The 27993-nt window shown below is 35.6% G+C and overlaps 1 protein-coding gene across 2 annotated transcripts in view; it reads right to left on the minus strand.

Annotated features, from left to right (window-relative positions):
• The window catches only part of ULK4 (unc-51 like kinase 4), a 257771-nt gene that overhangs the window by 162399 nt on the left and 67379 nt on the right, over window positions 1-27993 (minus strand). For both annotated transcript variants that reach the window (XM_068935673.1, XM_068935672.1), the window contains exons 22-28: window positions 27211-27393; window positions 20672-20799; window positions 12407-12540; window positions 8429-8550; window positions 8051-8107; window positions 4592-4643; window positions 4407-4501 (exon numbers count right to left, since the gene is read on the minus strand). In XM_068935673.1, coding sequence (XP_068791774.1) covers window positions 4407-4501; window positions 4592-4643; window positions 8051-8107; window positions 8429-8550; window positions 12407-12540; window positions 20672-20799; window positions 27211-27393 — 771 coding nt within the window. The remainder of the gene's footprint in view (window positions 1-4406; window positions 4502-4591; window positions 4644-8050; window positions 8108-8428; window positions 8551-12406; window positions 12541-20671; window positions 20800-27210; window positions 27394-27993) is intronic.

Below are 27993 nucleotides of genomic sequence, written 5' to 3' on the forward strand. Positions count from 1 at the left end.
GGGGAACCAGAGATCTGTGTACAGTTGCAGGGCTATGATCCCACAGCAATTAGGCAGACAAGGGGGGGATCATTCGTATGACTGGAATGCTGCCATGGATGGCTACAGGCTCTTTAAGAAGGATAGGGCCAGGAAGGCAAGGAGGAGGAGTAGCCCTTTACGTGAAAGGGCAACTGGAATGCATGGTGCTCTGCCTAGGAGTGGAAGATGAGCAGGTCGAGATCTTATAGGTAAGGATTAAGGGACAGACTAACATGGATGTTACTGTTGCGGGTGTTTGCTACAGGCCACCTAATCAGGAAGAGGAAGTAGATGAGGCCTTCTACAGACAGCTGGAAGTAGCCTCACAATCACAGGCCCTGATTCTCATGAGGAACTTCAATCACCCTGACATCTGCTGGAGGAACAATACAGCTAGGCACAAACAATCCAGGAGGTTCCTGCAGAGCACTGATGATAACTTTCTGATACAGGTGGTGGAGGAGCCAACAAGGAGAAGTGTGTTGCTGGACCTTATACTAACAAACAAGGAAGGACTGGTTGGAGATGTGAAGGTTGGGGGCAGCCTTGGCTGCAGTGACCATGAGATGGTGGAGTTCAGGATCCTGCGAGGAGGGAGCAGGGCAATAAGTAGGATTGCAACCCTGGACTTCAGGAGAGCTAACTTTGGCCTCTTCAGGGACCTGCTTGGAAGAACCCCATAGGATGGGGCCCTAGAAGAGGGAAGAGGGGTCCAGGATAGCTAGTCAGTATTCAAGGATCATCTCCTCCAGGCTCAAGAACAGTTCATCCCCATGAGCAAGAAGTTGAGCAAAAGGCGCAGGAGACCTGCATGGATGAACAAGAAGCTCCTGGCAAAACTCAAACAGAAGAAGGAAGTACACAGAATGCGGAAAAGGGGACAGGCCACTTGGGAGGAATACAGGGACGTTGTCAGAGTGTGCAGGGATGCGACAAGGAAGGCTAAGGCCCACTTGGAATTAAATCTGGCAAGGGATGTCAAGGACAACAAGAAGGGCTTCTTCAAATACATCAATAGCAAAAGGAAGACTAGGGAAAACGTGGGCCCGCTGCTGAATGGGGCGGGGGCCCTGGTGACGAAGGATACAGAGAAGGCAGAGTTATTGAATGCTGCCTTTGCTTCAGTCTTCACTGCTAAGGCCAGTCCTCAGGAATTCCAGACCTTGGAGACAAGAGAGGAAGGCTGGAGAAAGGAAGACTCTCCCTTGGTGGAGGAGGATCAGGTTAGAGATCTTTTGTCCAAACTTGACATCCATAAATCCATGGGCCCCGATGGGATGCACCCACGAGTGCTGAGGGAGCTGGCGGATGTTATCGCTAGGCCACTCTCCATCCTCTTGGAAAGGTCCTGGAGATCAGGAGAGGTGCCTGAGGACTGGAAGAAAGCCAATGTCACGCCAGTCTTCCAAAAGGGCAAGAAGGAGGAGCCAGGAAACTCCAGGCCTGTCAGCCTCACCTCCATCCCTGGAAAGGTGATGGAACAGCTCATGTGCCAGTTTAAGGCACCATTGTTTATATTCCACTGCGATATATACAGATTCTTCAGGATGCCCTTCATCATAACATCTGAGTACCTAAAAAACTTAGAGCTCTTTTAAAGCTTGCAGTCTCTCTAGTTTTTATCTTGTAAAAATGCACACAACTATATGCAAAACAGAATTGCCACTCTCAGTTGGCTTTGAGCGCTTTAAAATAATTTCCTTTAACACACTTAGCAATATATAGTCAGCCACCACAGAAATGAATCTCCCAAATAATTGGCTTCCATTTGATAGTAGTCTGAAATTTGATCACAAAAAAACAACTTACTAATGTTTCTTTGTTCAAGGTATAAGTACAGAAGAAAATCAAACATGAACTAAAACCCAGAACAAGTAATTCTTTTTTCTCAAAGCAGAAAAGAACCTGAAATGTTGTTCTGAAATTCCTATTAACCTATGTAATTTCCATTGTAGCTAAACTAAAACCAGAACTAAATTGAAAAACATGCTGGTTCTGCTTGCTTAATAGAACCTCATTTTTTATCAACTTCACTGAACTTTATAAAAATAAGTTTCATTTCCCATTAGAAACCTTAAAGCAATGTCACTGTTTTAGTGGAAAAAACGCACCCTCTCAAGAAGGTTTGGTCTTCCTCCCACTTCCTCTGTGAGCAATCCAGGCTTCAAAAAATAACTTAAGATACATATTTCTCTTCAGTAGAAGAGTTTCATATTAACCACCATTATCCTTAAGTATTGATCTGAAACTTTCAACATGTCTTGCTTCAAAAAAGCAAGACAACATTATGTTGGGTGGTGGTATGTACATTCATATATTCCAGTCACGCACAGTGAGAAGCAATTAGAAGATATCCCTCAAGTAACAGGATTTCTAGAAATATTCCATATGCATCATGAAAGATGAAGTAGCATTTTCCTCTAAAGTAACATGAGCTGTACATTCAAGAATAATTAGCACACTAGACTTTGTAAATAGTATTAAACTAATTACTGTTTACACCAGTAGTGACAGATGTGGTTAGATATTATTAATTACAGTGGTTAATTTCTTGCATCTGACATACTAAATTCAAGGCACTTTCTCCACTGTGTTTTGGGTCCAAATGGCTATTTGCTGGGTGTCAGATGGCTCTTTTAAATTATAACTGTTATTTACAAAAATGGACAAGCAAAGTAACATATTTTATTTTCTCAAAAAAAAGCTGCTGATTGACAAAGATATAATTATTTTTAGCTAATGTATTTCAAAATACATCCATTCAAAATCAAGGAAGCTATTCTTTACAAGCACTGAATAGGCAGGAAGTTTTACCTTTACCCACACAAGTTTAACTGATGTGCTGACATGGATTTTAAACAAACAGCTAAAAGTTTTGTCATATGTGATGAAATAAGCCCTTTCCCATAAATTCAGATACTTAAACAAAATTCACCTACTGCTAGCCAGTGATTACTTAAAAGAGAGTAGGATAGTAGTTCCCTGCTTACAACATAATGTTGTACTGAATGTGGGGAGTGGGGAATGAAGGGTGGTAAAGAGGAACTCTTCCCTTGCTGGTATTTTCTTGGTGGGGGTGGGAGGGGGTATAACAACAACAGACCATTAGAGTTTAAACAGCAGCTAGGGAAATTTTATATAATGTGTTGACAGAAGGTATTGAAATTTCAGTAAATATTGATGGACCTCCAAAAAAATGGTACATGTTTCTGGCACTATAAGACATACTGAAAACCCACAGAAATTAAACAGTTATTTTAAAAATGGAGGTTATTTCTAAAATATTGCCATAACAACATTACTAATGTACTGACAGGCACATAGGGCAATATGAATAGATGCTTATTCCTCACTTACATTTAAATTTCTTTTAGAGAACACCCATGGCCATATCACTTAAAAGTATATTGAACTGTGTTATTCCGTACTATTTCCCTTCTGACTATTAATTGGTTATATTTTTGTGGGTATCTTCATTTAAATTTCAATTTGTATTTTTGATTTTACTGTTTTCACTTCTTAAGACTTTGTAATCTAAATTTTCAACTAAAGCACGCACCAAATAACATTCAAATTCTAAAAAAAAATTTAATCTCCAAGATCACCCATTTTTATCTAGCCCAACTTGTTAAAGCCTGTCTTCCCGTCTATGTTGAGGGTGCCATGCCATTAACCTAATTCCATTAACACACATTTTGATTTGAATTAAGTGGTGAACCCAGCAAGTACGGTGGGTTATATTTTTGGTGGGAACCAAAGCAAAGAAATACAGTGGGACAAGTTACAGTGATTTGTCAATCACTACTTCAAGCATTCTGAGCTACTGTTTTGCTGACAGCTATTTCACAATATAATTGTTCTAGCTTCAGCTAGCTTAGCTGAAAGTAAATAATTTGACCAAGTATCAAACAGACAAAAAATCTTCAGTGATCTGAGAAGTTGACAGCATGTGGCTTTGATAAATTGCCATGTAATTTTCAACCCTCAGAGGTGGCCCTTACAGGTCAGATTAAAAGCATGATAAACAACATGGTGAAATTTTCACTAATACATAGCAACATACTTGCTTTGAGGTATGAGTAGCATACTCGCTTTCATATTTTTACATGAAAATCATTTTAAGAACTGCTATTTCTAAACTTTAAGCAAATATCCCCCTCACTTTCTTTGTAGCTTCTCAACTAGATGTAGTAAACAGTCTGAATGTCTCTCCTCTTCTTTGAGAATTAAATCTCTCTAAAAACAACAGAGATTTTTCCTGTGAAACAGAACCACAATACATTTTAAGCCATAACTCAAACAGCTTCTAAATCTTCAAAACATTCAATTTATCAATGCAATTCAGCCAATTAGCCTGCAACTGTTTAATTTGTTGCCAGACTTACTGTAAAGCGATGGATTGTCAACAAGACAGGATGCTGTGTTACTGCTTCAAATGCTGATAAAGTAGTCTTAATCAATTCTTCTGATGCAGCTTGCCCTATTGGTAGAAATAATTATATTTCCTTATAAAATTCTACACTTCTAATGTCTACATATAAAAATATAGCAATATCATAGATTACCTTACCTATTGCTCCATCCAAGTTTGTTTCTCCTGAATCTATTGATTTGATAAAATTCTACAGAAAAAAAAAGAAGTATTTATCCACATATACCTTAAAACCAAAAAGTAAGTAGTGGTACGCATTTTAACAGTTCTATGTAACAACTGAATAATTGTCACACGAAATTATTTGAGAGACTACATAAATACAAAATGTAAATGTACCTAAACACAGGAAACATTCTCATAATTATTAAGATATGAAAGACTGAAAGCATGCACGATCTAGTTGTCATAACAATTTTTTAAATACATAGTGCTGCTGGACACTGAGAAGTAGGGTACAGTAAGGGCTATTACTCTGACTCATGTCAGGAATAATAACATTTCCAGCTGAATAGGGAATAATTAAATGGCTGACTTCACTGTTAAAAGAAAACTATTTTCTAAAAAGACTTTGAACTGTCTTGGATATGGTTATGTTAAAATAACTCATTAAAAAGACCAAAGACCCTTTAAAAATGCAATTTTCTGTTATTTGCACCATCTTTTTGATCTCCCTGCGTACTACATACGCTATGGATACACTTACATCAGAAGCACATGCAAAAAGGCATAGCCTTCTGCTAAAAATCACCTAAATAAGTCATCATTTTGAGGAACAGGGACAACGAAATATTAATAATATAGGATAAGAAAATATTCTACTATTATACCCATTAGTCTTTTGGCTTTTAATTTTGTTTTCACTTGTCTGATTTCACTCCTGTACATAGCTGTTTATTTCATGGGGAACGCAAAAGATATGTTATTGACACTTGCTACAAAGGAATAATTCTCAACAATTTTAAAAATGCTCTTATTTACTAATGCAGTATTTAATAGAGAAGTTACTATGGATAACATCTTTCTAGTTTTCAGTTGCATACATTCCTATTTATTTAGGTGACAAAAAGCATTAAGTAAATGATGCTTCTGAAATTTTTTTTGTATTTTACTGCCTACTGCAATTTTGTTACTATATTTTAAATTGGTAGAAAAGTCTACACAGGTTATCTTTTTCTCAATTTATGAGAAACATCTAACGCATTCCTCTCTAATCAAAAATATAGTTAGAAATTATTTAGATATTTCATAATTTAAAAATATTTCAGAGGCAATCATAAAAACAATTAAAAAACTACTTCTATAAAAAGCAGTTATTTTGTTTTCCTGCTGATTTTAAGAAAGCTACTAGTTTTAATCTAATTAATTTGTGTTGGAGGAGAGTAAATTATTTTGTTTGCTCGTTTAAGACAGTTTTACATCTAATCATAGTGTAAAGACCAATCTATACATATATCTGTTGTTCCTTAAGCGATGGAGGGGAATGATGTGCATATTCCACTGTGGGTGGGTTTGTCTGCTACGCACTCAACTAGTTACTACTGTTAGCTGTGCCTCTGCGGCAGAGCATGTGTCCTCCTTGTCTTTCTATTCACAGCTGAAAATGTAAAAGGGAAGGACTGTCCCAGCTCCATCTCAATTTCTTTGCACTAGAGTACTGAGGATTATAATGATGTTGGAAACAATTTTAAAGTAGCAAGAAAAAAATAAGTTATTTCTCAAAGAACAACAGTTACAGGAAAATAATTACCTTTTTCCTTCTAGATATCAAGCACACATCTTTCCAATCCTAACCATTTCTCATTCTTAAGATTAAGTCTTTGGAATCAATCAGGAAAAACCCTGAAAGACTGACTTGACAAAGTCTTGAGAGGCCTCGATTATATCATAGTACTTCGAAAAAGTATGAGCTGATGATTAAACGTTCTTTTGTAGATGTCAGTGGGAATGCTGCTAAACAAACAGTTCCAGAGTAGACTGTTCTCTGATAGAATGGATAGTTGCTCTTCCAGAGGGAATTACATTAGTCACATTACAACACACAGTTATATAAAATGAACTGCAATTTGATATTCACTGTTCAGATACTATTTCCCCTTTTTTTTATGCATAAATTGAAGTAGATTATGCAAGTCTGAATTGCCTTGTTCTATGGCTATTAAAAGGACAAGATGCAGGAAACATTCAACAGGAGCTTTCTAAAGGGCTTTGCTACTCATCAGCTATAATAACAGATACAAATCACACCTTTTTTCAAACCTATCTTCTGTAATAAATATATATTGTTACTATGTGTTACTTTTGTAGCCTAAAAGTCACAACTATTTTGTGGGGAGACAGGATTCCAAAGGGGATGCTAACCCATTTCTGAAGAAGTACAAAACCACAATATCACAAAAGCTAAAATTAACATGTACTGGTAAATCTGCTACAGCTATTATTGGAGCAAAAGGGACTGGAATATGAACTAACTGGAAGCTGACTTCTTCAGTCAGTAGCTCAAGCAAGTTGAAGGAGCATCGAAAGGAAACCGATACTGTGGGTGCTGTGCTGTACCTACATTGCTGACAGAATATTTTCATCTTCTGGAAGGTTGATCCAAAGCCATTAATATATCTAATGCCTATTTACAATGTTTTGAAAAGAAAAAAGAGTTCGCAATTCATTTTTTTATTATTTTTTCTTAATTGTAAGGCTATTTTTCTCTAAAAATAGTTTGTGGACACTTTCTTCTCAATCACAGGCCAATAGAGTTAATTTAAATCCACATTTTCTTGGAATCAAAAGAGAAGGAGAAGCAGAAAGAGAAGTGAATCTGAACAGTAAACTGTAACCTAGGTGTTTGTGGTGAAGCATCTCTGCATGCTACTATGGAGTAAATACCTAGCGGCCATTTATGATCACGTGTACTTAAAAGGATTTCCTTGACCCTGACATGTAACTTTTATAATACGCTTCGTCTCATTTGGCAAAAAGAACTGTTTTTGTAGAAGGAAATTACACTACAACAGTAGTGCTTCATTTTAACTATACTGTTCTATGGCACACTTAAAATCTCAATTTGGTTTCTATTGTTAATGCCATAAATAGGTTGTGGATGTTACATGAGACAAATCTCGTAGCTCTGTAGCTTATAATATTCAACTTTCCATTAACTAAACAGAGTGTAAAAGCACTGGCAAGAAGAAAAGATAACAAAGAAAAGAACACTGTAAACATACATTAGTTTATAATTTAATCTTTAATTTCTACTCATGACTTCATCTTAGAAATCTAGAAAGAATAGTGTGCATAATTCAGAGTTAAGCTTTCCTACTGTAAAATAAAGCACAAAGGAAATTCCCAATTCATCAGACTTGTGCAAAGTTTCTCTATACTTGAACACAGGATAGCGTATTTTCCCTTTGACCCAATATATTACTACAGAAAACACTTTTTGATAACATACATATTCTTAATAGAAGTTTAAAAGTTATATTCAGAATAAAATTCAATTTCTCTGATTTATAAATTTAATTACATTAAAATAATTCCCAAAATTGTATGTATATGTATTTTTTCTAAATAAAATTTAACTTAACAAAAGGTTTTACTCACAAGTAAGGTCCCATAGTTGAAAAGAAACTCCTCCGTTACTATCTGGGTACGAAATACCTATTTGAATTTAAGAAAAGTTTTTTAAAAAACACACTAAGTGTATATCTTATGATCAGAAAAAGTCAAACACGTATTTCACATCTATGCTTAAAAAGAAGGACAAAATATATACCTGCTTCTATCAGAGCTGCCTTACAAAATGCAAAAATAAGTTTACATCTTTAATGCTATTACTTAGCTGGAATACTCATTGACGTAATTCTACATTAAGAAAAGATGTACTTGGCCCATTCTGATCCTAATCAGCAGAAACTGCATTTTGGGAAATTGCAACAATATAGATTGTTTGTTTAACAATTTCTGGAAAGAAAAATCTACCTGAGATGTCACAAGATGAAGCACTACAGGCATCATGGGAAGGCACATCTTCAGCTGTTTTGCCTGAACTGTTGATGGGTGTTTACGTCCAGAGACATTAGTTAGGGCAGTGAGAATGTCACCTGCAGAAAATAACAGTTTAGACTGACCTAACATAACTGGTTTACTAAATAAAAGCAAATGACAAAGTATCTCTGTTCCACATTCAATCCCACCTTCTGCCTCCTGCTGAAACTGGTGTTCATTTGACTGCATATATAACAGGGAACTGATCCAACACTTCTCTAGTTTAGTTTTCAACCAAGTCCATTTCCTGCTCCAGCTACAGGGATAGATGCACAAATGCTACCTCTAGTAAAAGGGTGAGGGCAGAAACATGCAGCAGGTGTAGAAGGAAAGATGAAACTATGAAACTACCTCTTACAGCACAGTGGACCCCTCACCAGCCACACACACACACACGCATGTGCATACACGCACACACAATTCTAAGAATGACAAAAGTTACCTAAACCAACATGTTCTCATGGAACAAAGAAAGGCAGCAGCAGGTCAATGAGAGAACTTAAGTTACCTCTGAAACAAACCTCAGACACAATGAGGAGGGAACAAAATTCTCATTACAATAGTCAAAACGGTACTTCAGACTATAAAAGGCAAAAAAAAAAAAAAAAATCAAGGAAGACTATGCTGAGTTTGTGTTACATTAATTATTGTCTCAGAAAACAAGACACCTTCTGCATGGGATTAAAATGGAAAAAGCAGGATACAAATTGTAACTCACATGCAAAGAAAGAAAATTCAATTCTTATAGCCTGACAATATCAAAAGCCAAATCTTATCCTTTAAAGAGCACTCACTAAATACCTTCTCTAAAAAGAGGGCTCCACAAAATCGTAAAAAGCAAATCATATAGACATTAAACCAATAAAGGATTCAATTCAGTATTTTATGCAATTTTATGCCAGAATAGACCCTTCCTTACAACGTTACAGAGCTTATTCATGTTGAAGGCAAAAGCCTTCAACAAAAATGCCTTCTGCTCCCATGCAGTTCAATTTTCACATAAGCAGAAATGACAGAGCCCAGCACTAAATTAGACTGTAAAAGTACCTAGGCTTAAAGATTTGACTCGTTATACAACAAACTGCTCAAGAAGAAGAAGGTGCTACTTAAAATTTTTCAAATACATGAGATAAAACATTGTCCTTTCAACACATTCCTCTGCTGAATTACTAATAACACTGCAATTTACCAATATCTGTTAGTGGTTAACAACAAACACTCAAAACAACTGAACCGTCTACCCTCTTTCTATATTTTAAGCTCTATATAATCATCACTTTTGCCAATTTTCCAATTGATAAACAGACATGGTTACTTCAGTTTTTAGTAAGATCTAAGTCTATTTTTATGAAATAAATATAAATGGTGAACTAAATAGGTTACTTCTGAAAAAATACAGAAGTAAAAATCACTTACCTAAAGATAATTGAAAACTTTTAAAGCTATTCACCAGATTATCAATTTACTTCCATTTGTTGAAACGCATCTTTAAGGCCAATTTCTATTTTCAATTGGTTAATCTATTTAGTTTATAGCTACATCTGGTGGAAGAAGACGGGATCAGTAAGATGCTTAAACAAATACATATTAAAAGCTAGCTAGGAATAATTTCTAAATCAACAGTGAAACTGCTTTTAAGCGCTCCAGTTTGTAAATCTGGTCATTTTTCTTAGGAGGCCATAACTTTTACCCCCTCAAGAAGAATGTGTTGCTTCATTATACTCACAGCAATAAAAAGAAAGAGCCTTCTGACAAATACAGGCAGATCGAGTTAATCTTAATAGAAACAAGCAAAATATATATCTAGCTTGGAAAGGAAAATAATACGTAAAATTTAGATTTGCTGTATCAGTTATCTGAACAATGCCATTAAAGCTGTGTATGTAGTAAAAAAAAAAAAAAGAAGAAAAAAGAAAAGAAATTGATGCATTGTTTTGCATTTTTGATGAATTGTTAAAGAAATTGATGCATTATTTTTTGTAACGATAATAACTATATGTTTGACTTAGAGCACTTTCAGACCCTGAGGAATCTATCATTGCCCACTATGCTAGATGCATACAGTATATAGACAGAGTAAGAGGCTAACTTCTGCCTCAAAGCTTTTATAGTTTGAAGCATCCACATCCTGAAACATGCCCAATATGTGGACTTGATATTTAGTTAGAAATAAAGAACCATATATTTGCAGCAAGGCAAAATTTGCAGTGTCATAATAAGTACAGTTTCTTCTAAATGCCAGCATAACATTTAGGTCTACTGATCTTTGCAGTACTACCATTTCTTTTTCAATATTCTAGCAATAATCTATATCCAGTGAGAAACATTTCAGATATTATCTCTTAAGAAAATAACGTTATGAAAATAATTTAATAATTTAATGACAAATCATACATATCAGGGTCTTATTCCCTTTCTCTTCTTGAAGACTCTCAGTATTTCCTCCTTTATCTTCCCATTTACCTTTCCCACTCTGCTTTTTCTCTGTTAAAACTGTGGAGTTTTAATAACCATTTTGAGGCTGACGATTCAGAATGACCACATCAAGCTCATATTCTCGCCTTCCTCCCTCTTTCCTTCCCTCCCACTCCTTCTTTCTTTCCTTCCCTCCTTCCTCCCTCCTCCCACCCCCTTCTCTATCTGCTCCCCCTTCTTCTCTTCCTTCTAACCCTTCTTCTCTTTTCCCTCAATTCTTCTTCCCTTCCCCTCCCTTCCCCCTTTCTTCTCTCCCTCCCTCTTCATTCCTACCCCCTTTATTCCCCTCCCTCCTCCTTCCTTCCTACCCCTCCCTTCCTTTCCCCTATCCCCCCTCACTTTCTCCCTCCTCCCTCTCCCTTTCCTCAGGTCATTTTTGTGACATCCCTGTTATTCTGCATCAACAGCATGTTCACATCTTGCCAATAGGCCCTCATTAATTTTCCAAGATTCTATTTTTTTCGTTTAAATGGCCAAAACTCTCATCCTGCTTCATCGTCTTCTCTTCACTGATTCTCCAAATTCTCAAACTAATTTCCTTCTACTCCAGTTTCTTCACTAGTTGCCCAATCAGTACAAATTATCCCCTGTAACATGCGAATTTTGTCATATTTGCACACATGCCTTTCATTGTTCCTCTCACCAGTTCTCTCTTTCCCAGTATCTCATCCAAATATGAGAGGTCTCAGCATATTCAACCACAACAGAAATTTAGCTGCTAAGCCCAAGCAAACTTCTATTTGAACATGAACAAATTTCCAAGTAGCTTTCATCTTTTCAAAGGCTCAAATACTAGTAAAATTTGTGCAGATTTTCACAAAACTGGCCAAATACATTATCTTTGGCAGAAAGGCTATTTTGCTGAAAATTTAAGTCCTTATTCCTAAATATGAAGGGTGGGGCGAAGAAGCACTCATGCTCTCTCAGAGAAAATCTTGCCATTTTTTCTTAAGCATGTGGTAGTCAATTTCAGATATCTATAAAACTTGAAATATGTAGGTTGAAATTTTTCATAAAAACTGCCTGAAGCAGATACTCAACATATAAGTTTCAGTCCAAGCAATAACTACGTACTCACAGATGTGTCCTATTGCATCTCTCTCTGCTCTGTGCTTTATAAGGCAAGTTTGCTCTTAAGCTTTTTCCATCTTTGGAACACTGAGAAAGTATCTTGTACAACTGAGTCTCAATCCTGACTGAGTTGTTGAGGCTTACCATCCAACAAATACTAAACAACAATATAGGGAATCATGCATTCCAGATTCCAACACAAAGAACCTGATCATGACATAACTAGAAAGCTCAGTGAAGCTGATGTCACACAAACTATGCAATCAGAAAATACCATCTTCCCACTTTTATATGCAGGAAGCTATTTAAGTATTTCTCAAGGGAGTAAGAAAAGGTAAGATTTGTTCAGTAACCAACTCAATTTACCTAGAATTCCTGGCAGTTCCTGTACAATGTGACAGATGAGAAGATCCAGGCATTTTGACAGGTATTCATTGCCGCTTTGCTGCTCTTTTCCTGGTGTGGCCTTTCTGCTGTCTCTTTCAATATACATCACGAGTCTACATTTAAGCAAGTGCAAAAACATTACCTCTCGTAACAACAAAAATGATACTACATCTCAAAAATATTACTAGAGCAGGCATTTCCATTATCTGTGGTTACAATCAAGATGACATATAGATGTTTGTTCAGTAATTTTGCTGAAACTTTGGATTTTCCCTTTTGAATAAACCTATTTTTAAAACAGCACAAACTACCATGACACGGAACAACAGGCAAAAAATCCTTGTTAGTTTAAATGAAGTTATGATGCTAACATATGAAGTGAATCCCTCCTCAGACTTAGATAGGGAGAGATTAATTTTAAAATCCACTTCATTTTGAAACTTATGACCAACATGCATAATATAAGCAAAGATTAAAGACAACCTTTTCCAACATGTAAGAATTCCAAAAGCAAGTATAGCTTAAAGTAACAAGCAATCAAACTTTCAATCCAGGACAAAAAAAAAAAAAAAAAATCATATTACAACCTATTATTGTTAGCACAAGTAAGAATGGCAATACTGAAAGAGATCAAAAGTCTAACTAACCTTATATCCTTTCTCTGGTAATTAGATGTTCAAGATTTCTGAAGACAAACTCTCTGCTTACATTCTAACCAATACACGCTGTATAGCTATACTATTCTGCATAAAGGCACTTTTCACAGTAAGCTATAGTAACTGATTTATTAGTCATTGGTGCACTTGCAAGAGATTGCTTTAAAAATACACCTATAACAGAATGCTTCAGGCAATGTTTAAAAATGCTCTTTTGAATAGACAGAAGGGCCTTTAGGGGCCTAATATTGACATCTTAGTTTCAGATTCAAACTCCCTGGGTGTGCGGTACACAGAACTATCAGTCACTGGTGATTGAAATCCGTGCTCCGGATTTTAAGAACATACTTCAGTACTATTCCTTTTTCATACATCCTTAAAATCAACACTCTTTTCTACAAGTGTGAAAAGAACTGACAAACTCTGTTAAGTGTATGGAACGGAACTGCAGGACTCAAACAGAAACTTTAATCCTAGCAGATGTGTATTTCCATCATAAAGTTGATAAACTTAAATAAGAATTACACAGGAACATATTTTGCAGGATTAGACCTCTAAACAATGTGTGAATATTATGGAGTACTACAACTCACTGGCTCCTTTCCGAACTGCGCTTCAGAGACAAGACTAAAGATAAACCAAACGGCCTATTCAGTAACTACTTTCCACATTCAGCTGCATTTCCCAGAGGCTATCTGGACATCATCTGTTTTTCTTATCTCTGGAAACTGTATTCAATTACAATTAATTTTGGTATGTGTGATAGATGAAGACTATCGAAAATCTGACCCTACCCTTTAAATACAATCTTACTCTTAAAAGCTTTAAGAGCCTTTTTTAATATATAAAATGGAACAACTGAAATTAAAATTATATAAAGCCCTCTAGCCTTTCCAGACAACCATGTAATTTTTACCTCTAAAACTGTTTAGCTATGAATACAACAAAAGATCAGAGTTAGTACTCTTTTTTTTCTTTAAGAGAATAGTCCTGCCATTTAACAAACACCTCATTTTACAGGGAAATACGCTTAGATTTTATCATATTTTACCTAAAATAGGCTGAATAGCCTTCAATACGACTAACTTTACTGCTGGGGAAAGGTTTTTTTTTATTCTTTTAAAGGCATGTTCTATCAGGTAATCACGTTTAAGAAACATCCAAAGTGTGTTTACTACTTCTGAGAGAGGAAAGATACAAAGTTTAAGTAAACTCCTGAGTTCTTTCTCTGTGTTGTCCTTCCCTTCTTATAAAGGTTTTCTAAAAGTATGCACGAGTACTTTTCCTTGATAGCACTGTTCAACTAAACATAGTCATAAGAAAATTATATAAAATTAGTCAGGACAGTGGCAGTGTCTCTGCTGTCCTGGACAAACCACTCAGTTATTTGTAGAACTATTCATCAGTTGCTTTATTGCCTCAAGAATCACACTCTTCTGTCTAATCGGCAACACTGGGCTTACAGAAGTACTACTTTTATTCAACTCATATAATATACATGTGTGTCTCACACTCAATAACACATAAACAAAAATACGTAGGTGGTATTAAAAGTAAATTAAACACGATGAAATAATATTAGAAATAATATTTGCTGTCCAATTTATGAGCAAAACCCTATCAGCCACTATCAGTTTCTTTCCAAAGCTTTTCCTAACAGCTCCGTTTTTGTTTCAACAGTCTTGGAACAATACACAGCTCACAAAAAGAACAGCTCTGTACTGAGCTGAACTTAGGCTACGAAAATACCATATGAACTAAATGCTGAATATAAAAATTAAAATATTAAATTTCTTATACTGTTACAAAATTATCTTTACTTCCTTGAAAAGCCTGGCCATTATATGGGAAACTGAAAATGTACTCAAACAGCATGTCTTCAGTGTGTTCAGAAAAGTGCAGCTCAATAATTAAATAGATATAGTCTTAAAAATCAAGAACTAAAAATAACATCTGAGTACTAGTGTAACATACGTTTTGTAGAAATATATGATTGCATAGTATATTATTAAGAAACTCTGACACTGTACTCTGGTCATTCAATAAAATTTTGAATTTGCAGTTCAACTGTATTTCTATTAGGATGTGCATATCAGATCTCTGCCTTCGTACGAAGGGTAAAATTAAAGCCATGACTCTGCTGACACACGCTCCCAGGAATTAAAAACAAGGGATGAGAATTATCCAAGACAACCTTTGCTACTTATTTTTTTAATATCAAGGAAATAAAGCTTTTGTGCAAACAAAAATTTTGTACAATTTGTTGCAAGAATAACATTTTATTCTGCTAGATATAGAGACTTTTAGATAAAAAGGATAATAGAAAAATACCAGACACCTGAAATACAACTTAATGATTGTGCCCCTTCTTGATTTTATTACAATGAATCTGATCAGACAATCTTAAAAGTGAAATATCTTAATGCCATCACCATGCTTTGAATAATTACCCACGCTGGCAATAGAGTAGGGAAAACGATTTGCTGGCAAGAAGAACTATTTTTAGGGGAAAAGAAACCACCAAGTTCAACATATAAAATTATTCATCCTTATTAGCATATAGATGGTTGTATACTTGGAGAGCTTTTGTCACACTGCAGATCTAGAACCTAGAAGACAGTTCTGAAACAAAACGAAACCGGAATGGTAGAAAATATGGATGCTAGAAAGATGTAGAGAGAAAAGGTGACCATAGGGAGAGAAAGAAAAAATGGTTTCAGTGAAATAAGAGTATATAATCAATCTGACAAAAATTAAGGTTCACCGTGAGGAATGACTAGCTGGGAAGGAGATTTGCAGTATACAGGGTAGAGTGAATACTAGATTCCTCATCACCTACACACAAAAAACTGTTATCTTAGTAACAGGAATAGCAATTGTATAATGTAAGGATAACAGAATCTAAAGGATAACAGAGTGCAGTGACAACTAAGACCTGCAGATTTAGCTTTGGGGAATTGAGACATTATTGTATTCAAATTCTCTCTCAGGACATTTGACGGAAACTCCCTCTCACTTCACTCACTGAAGATGCAAGTTTCTCCAGTCCCTAGGTGACCACAGTAGCTCCAATAGCAAATGCATGGAAGATACTAGGTTACTGCTAAGATGCCATACTGTGAACTACGTTGAAAGGGTACATTTATGTTTGGCAGCCCTACTACAAGGGAAGTAACTTCTGGCAAACACACAGCTACAGCAGCAATTTCAGGAACAACTAGAACAGTCAAAGCTCATCTCTCGAGTTGATTTTTGCCACTTTGCGCATTCCTAAAAGCAGCTCTCTACTCCCTCTACACTTAGACCAGCCCCATCAAAGGATCAAAGTGAGCATAAGTCAACAATGACATCACATCACAAAAAACAGAAACAACATACTAGGCAATACATGCAGAAATGCCATCTATAAGACATGTGAATGAATCCTTTCACTCCACTCACCACTGATAAAACCTTAGTTGCATTACTGTATCTAGTTTTAAGTATGCCACTTCAATAACAACGTGGATCATTTGCAATAACAACAATGACAAGGGGTCTTAAACTTCATTTCCCAATAAATGACTTGCACCTCATCAGTGGGGCACAGCAACATTCAAGGTGAGGTACACTAAGACAAGGTAGGTGGCAACCTAGCTAGTAAGCCTTTCTGTCATGAAGAAAAGACCAGAAGATACCAGAAAGAAGCACTGAGAAAAGCTGGAAGAGTGGAAGAGGGGAAGAATTTCAGAGTTAACAGCCATGAGTAATGGGAATGATGCCCAATACTTAAAAAGATTAAGAACTGCTCACTTACAAAGTATGATCAGTAGTAGGAAGAAAGAAAAGATCTAGTCAAAGTTCAGAATACTGAACAGAGACATGACAATGTCAGTTCTTAATTTACATCCTTAAAAATCAGCTCTAGGTATCACTAAGGTTTAGCTACAACTTTACCAGCATCAGAGTAGAGGAAAGAAATGCACGTCCCTAAGATAACGTGCTGCCAGATGACTGAACCTAAAGCAGGAGTTCTCTCACTGGTAGTCTCCTCTCCTACAGGAGGTTCTTCTGTTCACTAAGTTCACAGAGACTGACAGAACTCCAGTAAACGAACAGATGTCTTGCATGCTCTGAGCACCTGTATGGTCAGTTTGCCCCAATAATTCAAGGACCTGTTTTTAGTCAAAGACTAGCAAAAAAGGATGAAGATATTTAAAGGATGTTTAATGTAGATATATTTTTTATTTTATAGAGCTGCAACAATAGGCAGTAGATCATGCTAGTTAAAAGACAGAAGAGGAGATAGGTGTTGATAGTCTTAGGTTTTTTTTTTTTGATACAATTTGCTGGGAGAGGTTCCCCCTAAATCACTGACTTACGTGAGACATTGTTCCCTCCAGCTTTCCATTTCCATGTTTTCCCATTTGAATGTGCACCAAACTCTTCTATTCTTCTTCTCGGTCAAAAAGAACTAGGTTTTTGGGTCAGTCTGAGACACAGAAGGCCAGTAGGCCATGCTAGACATGAAATTATAATAGATCTTCAGGTAATGAATTCTCTTAGAGGGCCCTATTTTAAGTGTGCAGAAAGTTTAGGTACTGGCATATACAAGATCTGAACATTAAAAAATAAGGCAGAATGAGAAAGTTTTTGCTCAAAAGTTATGCTTTTATGAAATGTATATAGTGGAAATAAGTTGCCCTAAAATTCAGATGTCTGTATCCATGTTGCTACTTTCAACCTAGTATTACAAAAGTTTATAGTGGCCTACCTTGCATAGGTGAATTTCAGCTTAACCTTCTCTTTTGTACATTAAACTGCACGTTCTCTCCTATTGTTGACTGAATTTGAACATGTAAAAAGAACCCCACATCTATCAGCAATTGTTAATAGCTTTATTGTAATTTCTTAGATAAATTACTTTCAGTAAAAAAAATCCAGTATTTTACCTTAACATGTACTAGAATTTTACTTATCAGACACGTATTACTGTATTTAAATGAGGACTGTTCAGATCCTCCTTTTTATTCATCAATGAGTTTCAAGAAAAACTAATACAGCAATTACTTTGGCATGTATAACATGCTCTGATGTTAAAAGAACCATGCTGTTCAAAGCAGAACAGCATCTTTGGACCATCATAGGTTCTGATTAGCAAAGCAATGGCTTTAAACTATACCTCTATCTAGACCCATATGCATTAACTGTCAAGATTAACTGTTTACACTACACCTCATTAGTCTTGAACTGTGGTCAGTACAAGTTGTAACTATGCTCTTCACCTTCTGTATTGCAATCTATAAGCATTCTGAAGAAGAATAATGTCTTACAGGGACAGAGTGAACCTATTCTAGTCAGCTAATTTTAAAATAGTTTTCTTATGCTGCTACTTGAAGCTACTGTTTAAATCAGAAACACCTAAAACTTGAAAATTGCAATTTATTTTGCTTTTTTGCCTAGTATAGAGAGGCTTTTCACTGGGCAAGACAGCAAGATGACCAAGCATGCTGTGGTTCCCATTTTGACCACAAAAACAGTACTTAATAATAAAATTAAAAAAAGCTTTTTGTCTATGAATACATTCATGATTCTTTCTTCCTCTAAGAAACTTACAACAAACAATGTTCCACCACCTTCTGCATCTTCTGGCAGGCACAGAACAATGCTGCTTCTAAGCTCCTTAGGGTAGGAAGTACACATTTTTTAATGGCTGTAAACTACTAGCCCTATGCAGGCATTATCAGAAAAAAAAAATGCATGACAGTTAATCAACGAAGACAGGAGAGAATCAATGAATAGAGAATAAGGTTCTTCGGGGTTTTTTGTTTTTTGTTTTTCTTTTTTAATTGATAACGGTATCACTAACATTATTAGCAAAAGCAACAAAATAAAGAGCATAGCCATGACTGAATAACCACCATGGACTCCACATTAATTTCTTTTTGAAAATTCTCTTATTATCAACTCTCTCAGTCGCTCAAATTTCTCTCTCAGTCACCATGACTGATTTTTAAAATATTTTTCAGGAAGTCAACTGGAACATAGAGGCAGGACTTCTGTCTAGAAAGCTACAGGAAAAATTCGATGAAATTGACACTTAACAGTGGATTGTGACCTATAAGCAGACTTGGAACACACACTGTTCTGCCTTTGTCTAAATCTTAAATTATTTTTATTCTCTATCTCTTTTTTTTTTTTAATACATGGTCACAATGGTCTATCAACAATGATTTTTCTCTGTAACATCACAAAACAGCAAAACAGAACTAAAGGGGCAATCTTGGTCATCAAGTATAACCATCTGTAGGTGGAGCACACAAATATTACATAAAGCACGTGTAGAGAGCAGTTTGTTCCCATTATTTCTACTGAAAGACTATTTCATTAACCCTCTATTTTTCCTTCAGTATTTTTTCCAGAGTCTTCCATACTACTGAGGTCAACTACATGCCTAAAACATTTCCCTCCCCTTCATGCTTAAAAATAAAACTCTTAAAATAAAGTTCTTCAAAGTAAAAGCTACAGGGAAAAAAGAATTTAAACTCTTCTTCCCTATCTAGCTGTTTTGTCTTCACTTTTAGGATTACTACTGTTTATTAAAAGTAAAGCAAAGTACTCATTTTGTTTCCAGGCTATATCAAGATTATCTTCAGTTTCTAGCCCCACCTTCAGTATACGAAGTTTTCATTTGGCTTTTCTTCCACTTACATCAAATCACATACAAATTGCATTCCTAACAATTATTATTGTCTCTTCTACTCCAGATTTGAACCTGATAATCAGCATCACATTTTTGTTCTTTTTCCATATGTTTTTCTCCTTGTTCTCTCTTCTCTGAACTTGTTATTTCTTTAGTTATTGCTTTATTTTCATTTATCTGATTCTTTCCTTCTAGAGCTGTTAGTTCTAGAAAATTGATATTTGTATACGATCCACAAAATATTTGATGCCATGCACTGCGGCTCCTGGCAAAACACCCAAGCCATTTCCAAAGCTGGAGGCAGTACCGCCACATCACAGTAGCAAAGCTGTCGCATGCCAGAACAGCATCATAGCAGAAGAAACTATTAGTTTGCACTGAACACTGCAACAGAGCAGTTACAGGCCTTAACCTACGCTAGCTTTCTGGTGGCCCTGCACTGCACAACACTAATGTTCTGGAAGTGCCCAGCTTTGCCGGTTTGGACTCTTGTAGACTCCGAAAGGCTCCCTGTCAGGAACACTCCACTCACTCTCCACGAGTGTCCATCTCTTGATGCAGAAAATACGTAACTGATTAAACTGTTGATAAAGGCTATTAAATTTATTTTGCTCTACTCAAAGTAAAATCTGCTCCTTGCTAATGCTAACCGGGAGCACAAGTTACTTTAAGAGATAGCCTCTTCCTAAAGGACAGGTGGCTTCCTCTTCTGAGTAATCGTAATCTGGTGACCAAATGCAAAACAGAGAACTCTTCTCTTGATATTCTCATAAAGGGATTCATATTATACAGATAATAGTTCACTTCTAAAATACTGACTCAAAAATACCACATATTTAAAAGCATTTCAGGTATGACTTTGGAAATAAATATAGTATCTAATTATATGTTCCATTATCACCTTACCTTGCTTGACAACTGAGTAGCAACATCTCCCTGTTATTAATTAAAACTTGCAACAGGACCAGAAAGGCTTTTGCTCGAATGAAAGCCGATGGACTTTCAAATAAACGAATAACTGTAGTCACAAAATCCTTGGTGGGAATAAACAGAAATACATTAATATTATTTTATGAAAAATAATTCATTATACTGTATTTTATCACTACATACATTTAAAGTTTCTTCCTTTTAATTTGTATTGCGTATTCCTAAAGTCCTTTTTACACTATCTTCATATCCAAAAATTTCACTAAATATTATTCAGTAAAGGTATTTTGTCCAAGACAGACTGGCCCAATGCAAAGTTCCTTTATATAACTTCAAAAGCTGCAGCAAGGAAATGCTATCTTCTATACTGGGTCCAAAGCACTACAAAATGCATTATAAAACATGATGGAACTTACAGTTAAAAAATATTCTTACCTTCAGGATAAACATAGGATATTTTAATTATTTTAAAAGACAACTGATGGGCTTTTAAAATATATACATATCATCACAAATTTGATGAAATATTTACCTTTTAATTCCTATATATGCATGAAGATTTAAAATATTACCTTTGTCAGATACAGTTATTTATGAGTCACATCCTAAATTAAACATAAGGCGCTCCAAATGGATGGTAATCCTGTTTCTACCTCCTCTCATTGTACCTATCTAATTTTATTTTAGATTCATGAAGTAAAGAATACCTTTTCAAGGAACAACTCAAATAAGAATGAACTGAAAGCAGTAAGGAGCCATGAGTTTCCTCACCCACTGACCATTCCCCGTTCCCAAGTTCAATTTATAAGAGCCTAAGATGGTGAGGAGGAGAGAATAACAACTCACTTCACAAAAAACTTCCCTTGGAAAGTTTAATAATGATTAGCTGACTGGCTTCTGAAATTCCAGCTTTCTTCTCTGTTTTGCCCTGTATATTGGAAATATTTTTCTTCTTAATTTCCAGAATGTGGACGGACAGGTGAAAAGATCTGAAATTCACATGTACTGCCTGAACTTCCAAGGGAACAGAGCTGAGAATCAGTGGCAGGAAGGAAGATGATGAGCTGCTGTATTATCAACACAGTTAGGTATTCTTAGTTGTAAAGAAAAATGATGATCATCATTTATGCCCTATCCAACAACACAGTATGTCCTGAAGAAATAGAGAAAAAGCAAGAACCATTTGTAGGATTCTCTAACCCTGAGGAATAAAAACATCTGCTCCTGATCCTTGCTGTTCTTGCAAGGAGACCATTTGGGCTATATGGTAAATAGATCAATTTCCAAAGATGTCTCTGTTGGACGCAGCAATACTTGTGGATCAACCTCTGATCAAGAATGCCACAAACCCTACACCTACTCTCTTCCACTCTAAAAGATTCAGAATTAAAAAATGAGTCACTTCAACTACCTCTGTCCAGGAAGTAGACTGAGCACAAATGGCCTCATCAACAGAAACTGCATTTGAACAGCGTCTGCATTTCACTTGGATGTAGAGTGTGTGATACTACAGAACTAAGCAGCCACCTAGTGTGCGCCTGCAAGTTACATACAAAGTTCTAAATCATGCAGTATAATGCACATTTTACATACTACTACTCAAATCCTCTTTTGCTGACAGAATAACAGAAAGAAGGCAACTTTCTGCCTAAAACTCTTAAAACTGAAAATCAACATTGAATAAAATTTATCAGAGACAGTTTTTGCAACAATTAACTATGCCTCATTAGAGACCAGAAAAGAGAGAAGAGAAGGAGCATAAAAGTTGCACAAGCCATCAGATTTTACTTAGATTCCATTTTAATGCTGTCTGCAAAAGAAGTCAGCACAGACAACAACTACAGAAATCCTAGAAGAATAGGTGATTATATAACTGTTTTGCTGTATTTTTGTAATTTACTTTATAAACAAAAGTGTTCTTAATCTTGTGGCTGATTAGCACAGACAATTTAAAGTTCACTGCTTTAAACATGTCAAAAGATCATGGAGCATGACTTTTGGCTCCTCTAGCGAGAATGTGCAGGGGGAAATTTCTGAAATATAATCTACTAAAAGCAAAGGCCGAAATTTTAACAAATTGTTTATTTTTGTATGAAATAACCCAGAACAGCCAAAAAAACTTAAGATAAGAAACTGTAAAGCCTCACACTTACAGTAAGTACATATATAATGCAAAACCCTGCCTGCTAATGCTGATAGACAAGCACAGTGACAACATGACACGTACAAATGCAACTCCAAGCCAAAACACAGCTGATTACATCTATTTTTAGTGCTTGTGCTCTGCAAAACAAGAACATTATAATATTATTGGTGGGGGTTACCATGGGTTAAGACAACATAGTCAATTAAAATTAGCTACATCAGACTTATCTGAGAGTCTTTTAATAATCTGGCTTAAGAAATAAATGTGACTTTTCTGTCTGTTTAGGGACTGCAGAACAGCAACAGTTTATACAAAGAAAGCCTGTAGCACGTCTCTGCTGATCTGCAGAACTCAATATATCAGAAAAGCCAAAATTGCTGAAATACTCTCAATTAATTATTAATTGTTTCACTGTTATACTGTTCTTCCCTGCCCTGCAACTGTTTGATGTATCCATGGAGATTCTGCAGGTTAAGGACACTCTTTTCATTACAAGTGAACACGCTGTCTCCTGTAACAAGATCATGATTTTATACTCAAGATTGTCAGTAATATTGCAAAGCAAAGTTAAAACATATGACAAAAAGAAAGGACATTTTTGAGTTGTTTACAGAAGGGGAAAATAAGTAGACCATTATTTCACTACACAGGAAACTAAAACTACCATGGTAATTATTTTTGTATTGTTGTACATTTTCAGATTTTTTTTAATGCATTGCAAGTACCTCCATAGTATTATCTTAAGAGTTATAAAGTTTTTACTAAAGACATTTATACCTCTTATTAATTCATACTGATATTGACAAAAGTGTCAACATCAGACGTTGCTACTTGCCCATTTTCAGGTAAAAGACAAAAAATCAGAAAAGGTAACCGAAATATGAGAGTAACATTGTAAATGCTTTTTTTTTTTTCCAGTGCCATAATTGGACATAACAGAAATAAAAAGAGACTATGACTAATAGTCCATTGAAGTAAAGAAACAATGCAATTGTGGCAACCTATTGCTATAACTACGGCCACGGGTTTTTGGTATGAAAATAAGTACAGAGGTCTCAGATTCTTCCTGGTGACATAATCAAAAAAAGAGAACAATAGAAAAAAAAAACAGAGAATAGCAATAAAAATAATTCTGAGTTGGAAATCCTTTTCCAAAGCCTATGTCTGTTAGCTTTCCCTATTTCATGTCCCTAACTGCAGGACTACTGCTACTGTCCTGCAGTTAGGAGTCTGGAGAAGAGGCACCCTGATCTTCAGGAGTCACATTGCTGCATCATAGGAGGATACGACTTACAGGAGGAGAAACCAGTACCAATCAGCATCCACACTCAAGTATGACTATTAAAACAGAGATGGTAGTCAACTCCTGTCATTTGACCCAAGTAACCCCAAAAATATGCTGGCCCTAGGGGTGGATCCAATAGGCAGGCTGGTGACTTTCTAGCAGAAGTAGTCAGAGTTGTTGCAGTCAGTGAAAAATTATGAAAATGTTATATCAAAACAAATTACAGTTTCCACCTAATGAAAAAATAGCAGAGGAAAAAAAAAAAAATCACAATCAACCCTTACAGTGTAAGAGGGAAAAATATTGCAGATCACAGTAAGAGAAAGCTAAAAGCACTCTATTCAAATTTTAACTGGAAAAAAAAAGTTTTACTTATTATTGATTGGAACAATAAAAAAAATTGTCTGACCTCTAGAAGAACCTAACCACTTTCAAAAAGTTATAGTAGGGGGTTTTATTCATTCACAGATGAGCCTTTCCAGACAGATAAAAGTAGTTAGCAATGTTATTGACTACTGCTATAGGGTGTCAAAGGTGTCTGACTCGGGTTTTTTTTTTTCCCCTAATTTTTTTTATTTTAAGCATATCATTTCAGCTTTTTTGTTTCCAAGGCAAGAAATAGAAAGGCATTGCATTAGAGGGGTGGGAAAATAGTCCTTTTTAGCTACTGTAATTCTCTACAATTCTATACAAATGAAGATGACCACAAAATTGCATTTCTCCTTTTTCTTCTTCTGCATTTTACTTTGTAACTGGTTTTATTTCTGTTCTTGAGGGGAGTAGAAAACAAGACCAGACTTAAGTCTTTTGAGCCAAGGGAGCTTCCAAAAATGTATACAGAGCTAAACGCCTTCCATGAAGAATTTATATCTTTAGGCATCTTTTAATATATTGGTTTGCAGTGGTATTAAGAGGATAGTCACAACTTTGTCATTACGTAACTCCTGAATAACACTCAGGTTCTTCTAACTCTTGATCTGTAGTATACAATAATTCTACAAGAGGAAGAACACTTTGGAAACCTGCACCACAAATTTATTTTCCTTTCTTTCATTAAGACAGACTTGTGTGATATGCTCACAGAACACTGAAAAGTGCATGGATTATTAATTTCAACTTCTAGCAGTAAAATAATATTACTACTTGTACTGTGACAGTACCTGGCAGTCCTTATATTTTTAGGTCCTATTCAAAAAAATGGAAATCTAGATTGTAGGATTTTGGAAGCAGAAACCAATTTGGAGGCACTAACATAGCTGTTCTATTAGATATGGATTTATCATAGCTTGAAGGCAGATACAGCTGCCAAATGTGGTCACAAGCTGTAGAGCTAGATCTTTTTACCAACATTTCAGAATCCAGTTATTAAAGCACAAATTTTTTTTAGTTATAGCTTCGGGTACTATTCTTACCTCTGTCACTAGTTTGATATATGCTCCTGAAAGAACGTTTGTATTTGTCTATACCTCAATCTTCTAATCTGCAAAACTGGAATATCAGCTCACAACACACCTATGACATTTCATTAAGGATTAAGCAGCAATTTTAAACCCAGGAAGTTTCAGCCATTGTTGTACTCCATTCCAAGATAATACTTTATATTTTGTATAAGCAGATTGAAGGGTTTCTGAGTTGATTATTTTTAACATAACTCAAAACTGTGATAAAAAATAGTTCATAAAAACTGCAGTATCAGAAAGGGGGTCCTCTTAGGTCCTCCAATGTCTTATACAAACAAGGAATTTTTCACAGCAAACATTGTGATGTAGCCATTCTTATTACACATTGTATTCTTTCTCTGAATACTCAAGTGAATATTTTTTAAATATACTTCTCTGAATATATCACTAACTCACAATAAGGTGCAGTATTAGAAAATGTGACATTACGGGACAATTTGCCACCTGGTAGTATTGTTGTAGTGGAATCTGTGGAAAGTTTAAGGCCAGGTAACACACACTTAGAAAGAATGAGTTGGCAATTCTGACAGAGCACAGAAATGACTTTCAGGAAGAGAATGAGTGATCTTAGGCTGCAAGAAGTGATTGGTGGAAGAGAGCAGATTATTTTTTAATTTAAATGTTTTTTAAATTACATACACAGAAACTAAACTAATTGTTCTCTAGTAAAGCCTAATGCATTTTTTTATAGTCAAGATGAGTACCAGTTTATTGCATACATTACAACAGAAGATCTCATGAAAACATAAGCTGGAGTTCCTATTTTCTTAGTGATTTTTATTCTATACAAGTAGAGATGGATTACTTTTGTTTGTGAATTGTACAAACTTACTGCTAAAGAATAAACACTATTTTTCTAAACATAGAATGTGCAAGAATTTAATTTGGTGATCAAGATAGAAAACTTTTAAACATCTCTTCCAAAAACTGTACTAGATATTTCTCATAACTTGTAGTTTTAGGCAGTGACATTAAAAAGAAAACCTATCTAACTTAATAAAATGGTGATTTCTGCAAGATATTTCACTTACAAATTGGCCTAAGGTCTTTTAAGACGACTATAATCCAAGTATAGCTTTAGATTCAATCAGGACACTCATTATTTTCCCTTTCAAATGTTTAAGAGCACTACGTCAAAGTAGTTGTCCTCATGAATTTCTCATTGTTTTTCCTTGGGGCCATTATCGGTTATGGTCAGTCTAGAGTTTTCTGAATTGATTGGATTCTAGTTGCAGTAGCAATTTATATACCCATTAGTACCAGCTCTTGAAGATCTAGGAGGGAGAAAGGAAAACTATACGCTTCATTATTTTATATTTTTGCTTGTTTAAAATATAAACAAACACATAAATAGTGTTACATAAAGAAGTGATAATTTTCCCTAAGTAGCAATTTCTGGGGAATATTATTGGGCCTCCAAAATGTTTTTCTCTCTTAAGATGTTCAATCTGCATTTCCTAGTTTTCAGAAAATAGAAACATCTCTTCCTCATTTCCTGCCATTCTCAGACTTGAGTGCCACCGAGTTAAACATTTTGAAAACAAAAAAAACACTACCAGAGGCAACTTTTAACTTTCCATTAATGAATTTTGGGCCAGTAAATAATATCAATTTCAAATCAAACCTTTTCTTGAATCAGTCTCTGAAGATGAATCCCACAGGACAACATAGCAGAAAACATGGTGAGCATGTACTGCTGAATTCTGCATATTCCAGTTGCCAGGGAGTTTAGTACAGCTGTTAATCCCACTTTTTCAATGACACTCTGGAAAGCACTGGGTGAGTAACGAGTAATTCTGCATAAAGCCTACAAAAGTGAAACAAAAGTCCCAATAAGTAACAGCATTTTTAATCAATAAAAATAACAGAGAACAAAAACACACGGTGACAACTTTTCCAATAAATTAGGAAAACAGAGAATTCATAAGGTTTCGGTCATAAGATAAATATTAGGGGAAAAGGCTACCTCTCATTAGAGACCTAGAATTTGAGATGCACTGCTATGCACCCCATGCAACCGAAACTGAAATCTTTGGTCCATCAACATCAAGCAGTGTTACATCACTCTAGAGGATAACAACGACGGAGAGGCACAGTCTGTGCTTGGGTCTTTCATCAGAACAGAATGTAAGTAGTATCAGATAACACAGTAATAGAAAGGAGCACAGATAGCTGGAAATATGGAGATGACACTCCACAGAAATTCAGGTCACCATAAAGGAAAGCAACTTTCTTCTGTCTCTTTGCTCCTTGCGTCTTTCCAACCACAATGTGGTATGTAGCAGTTTATTTAAAGTCCATCCAAATATAGGTTCTACTTGCCTCAGTTAAACTGCTTTAGATCTAGATTCCTGTTAATAAACAGTTTAGTACAGTAATCATATATCTTATTCTCAAAGTGGCCAGT

The sequence above is a fragment of the Struthio camelus genome, chromosome 2 (assembly GCF_040807025.1).
Source record: "Struthio camelus isolate bStrCam1 chromosome 2, bStrCam1.hap1, whole genome shotgun sequence".
Taxonomy (NCBI): Eukaryota; Metazoa; Chordata; class Aves; order Struthioniformes; family Struthionidae; genus Struthio; species Struthio camelus.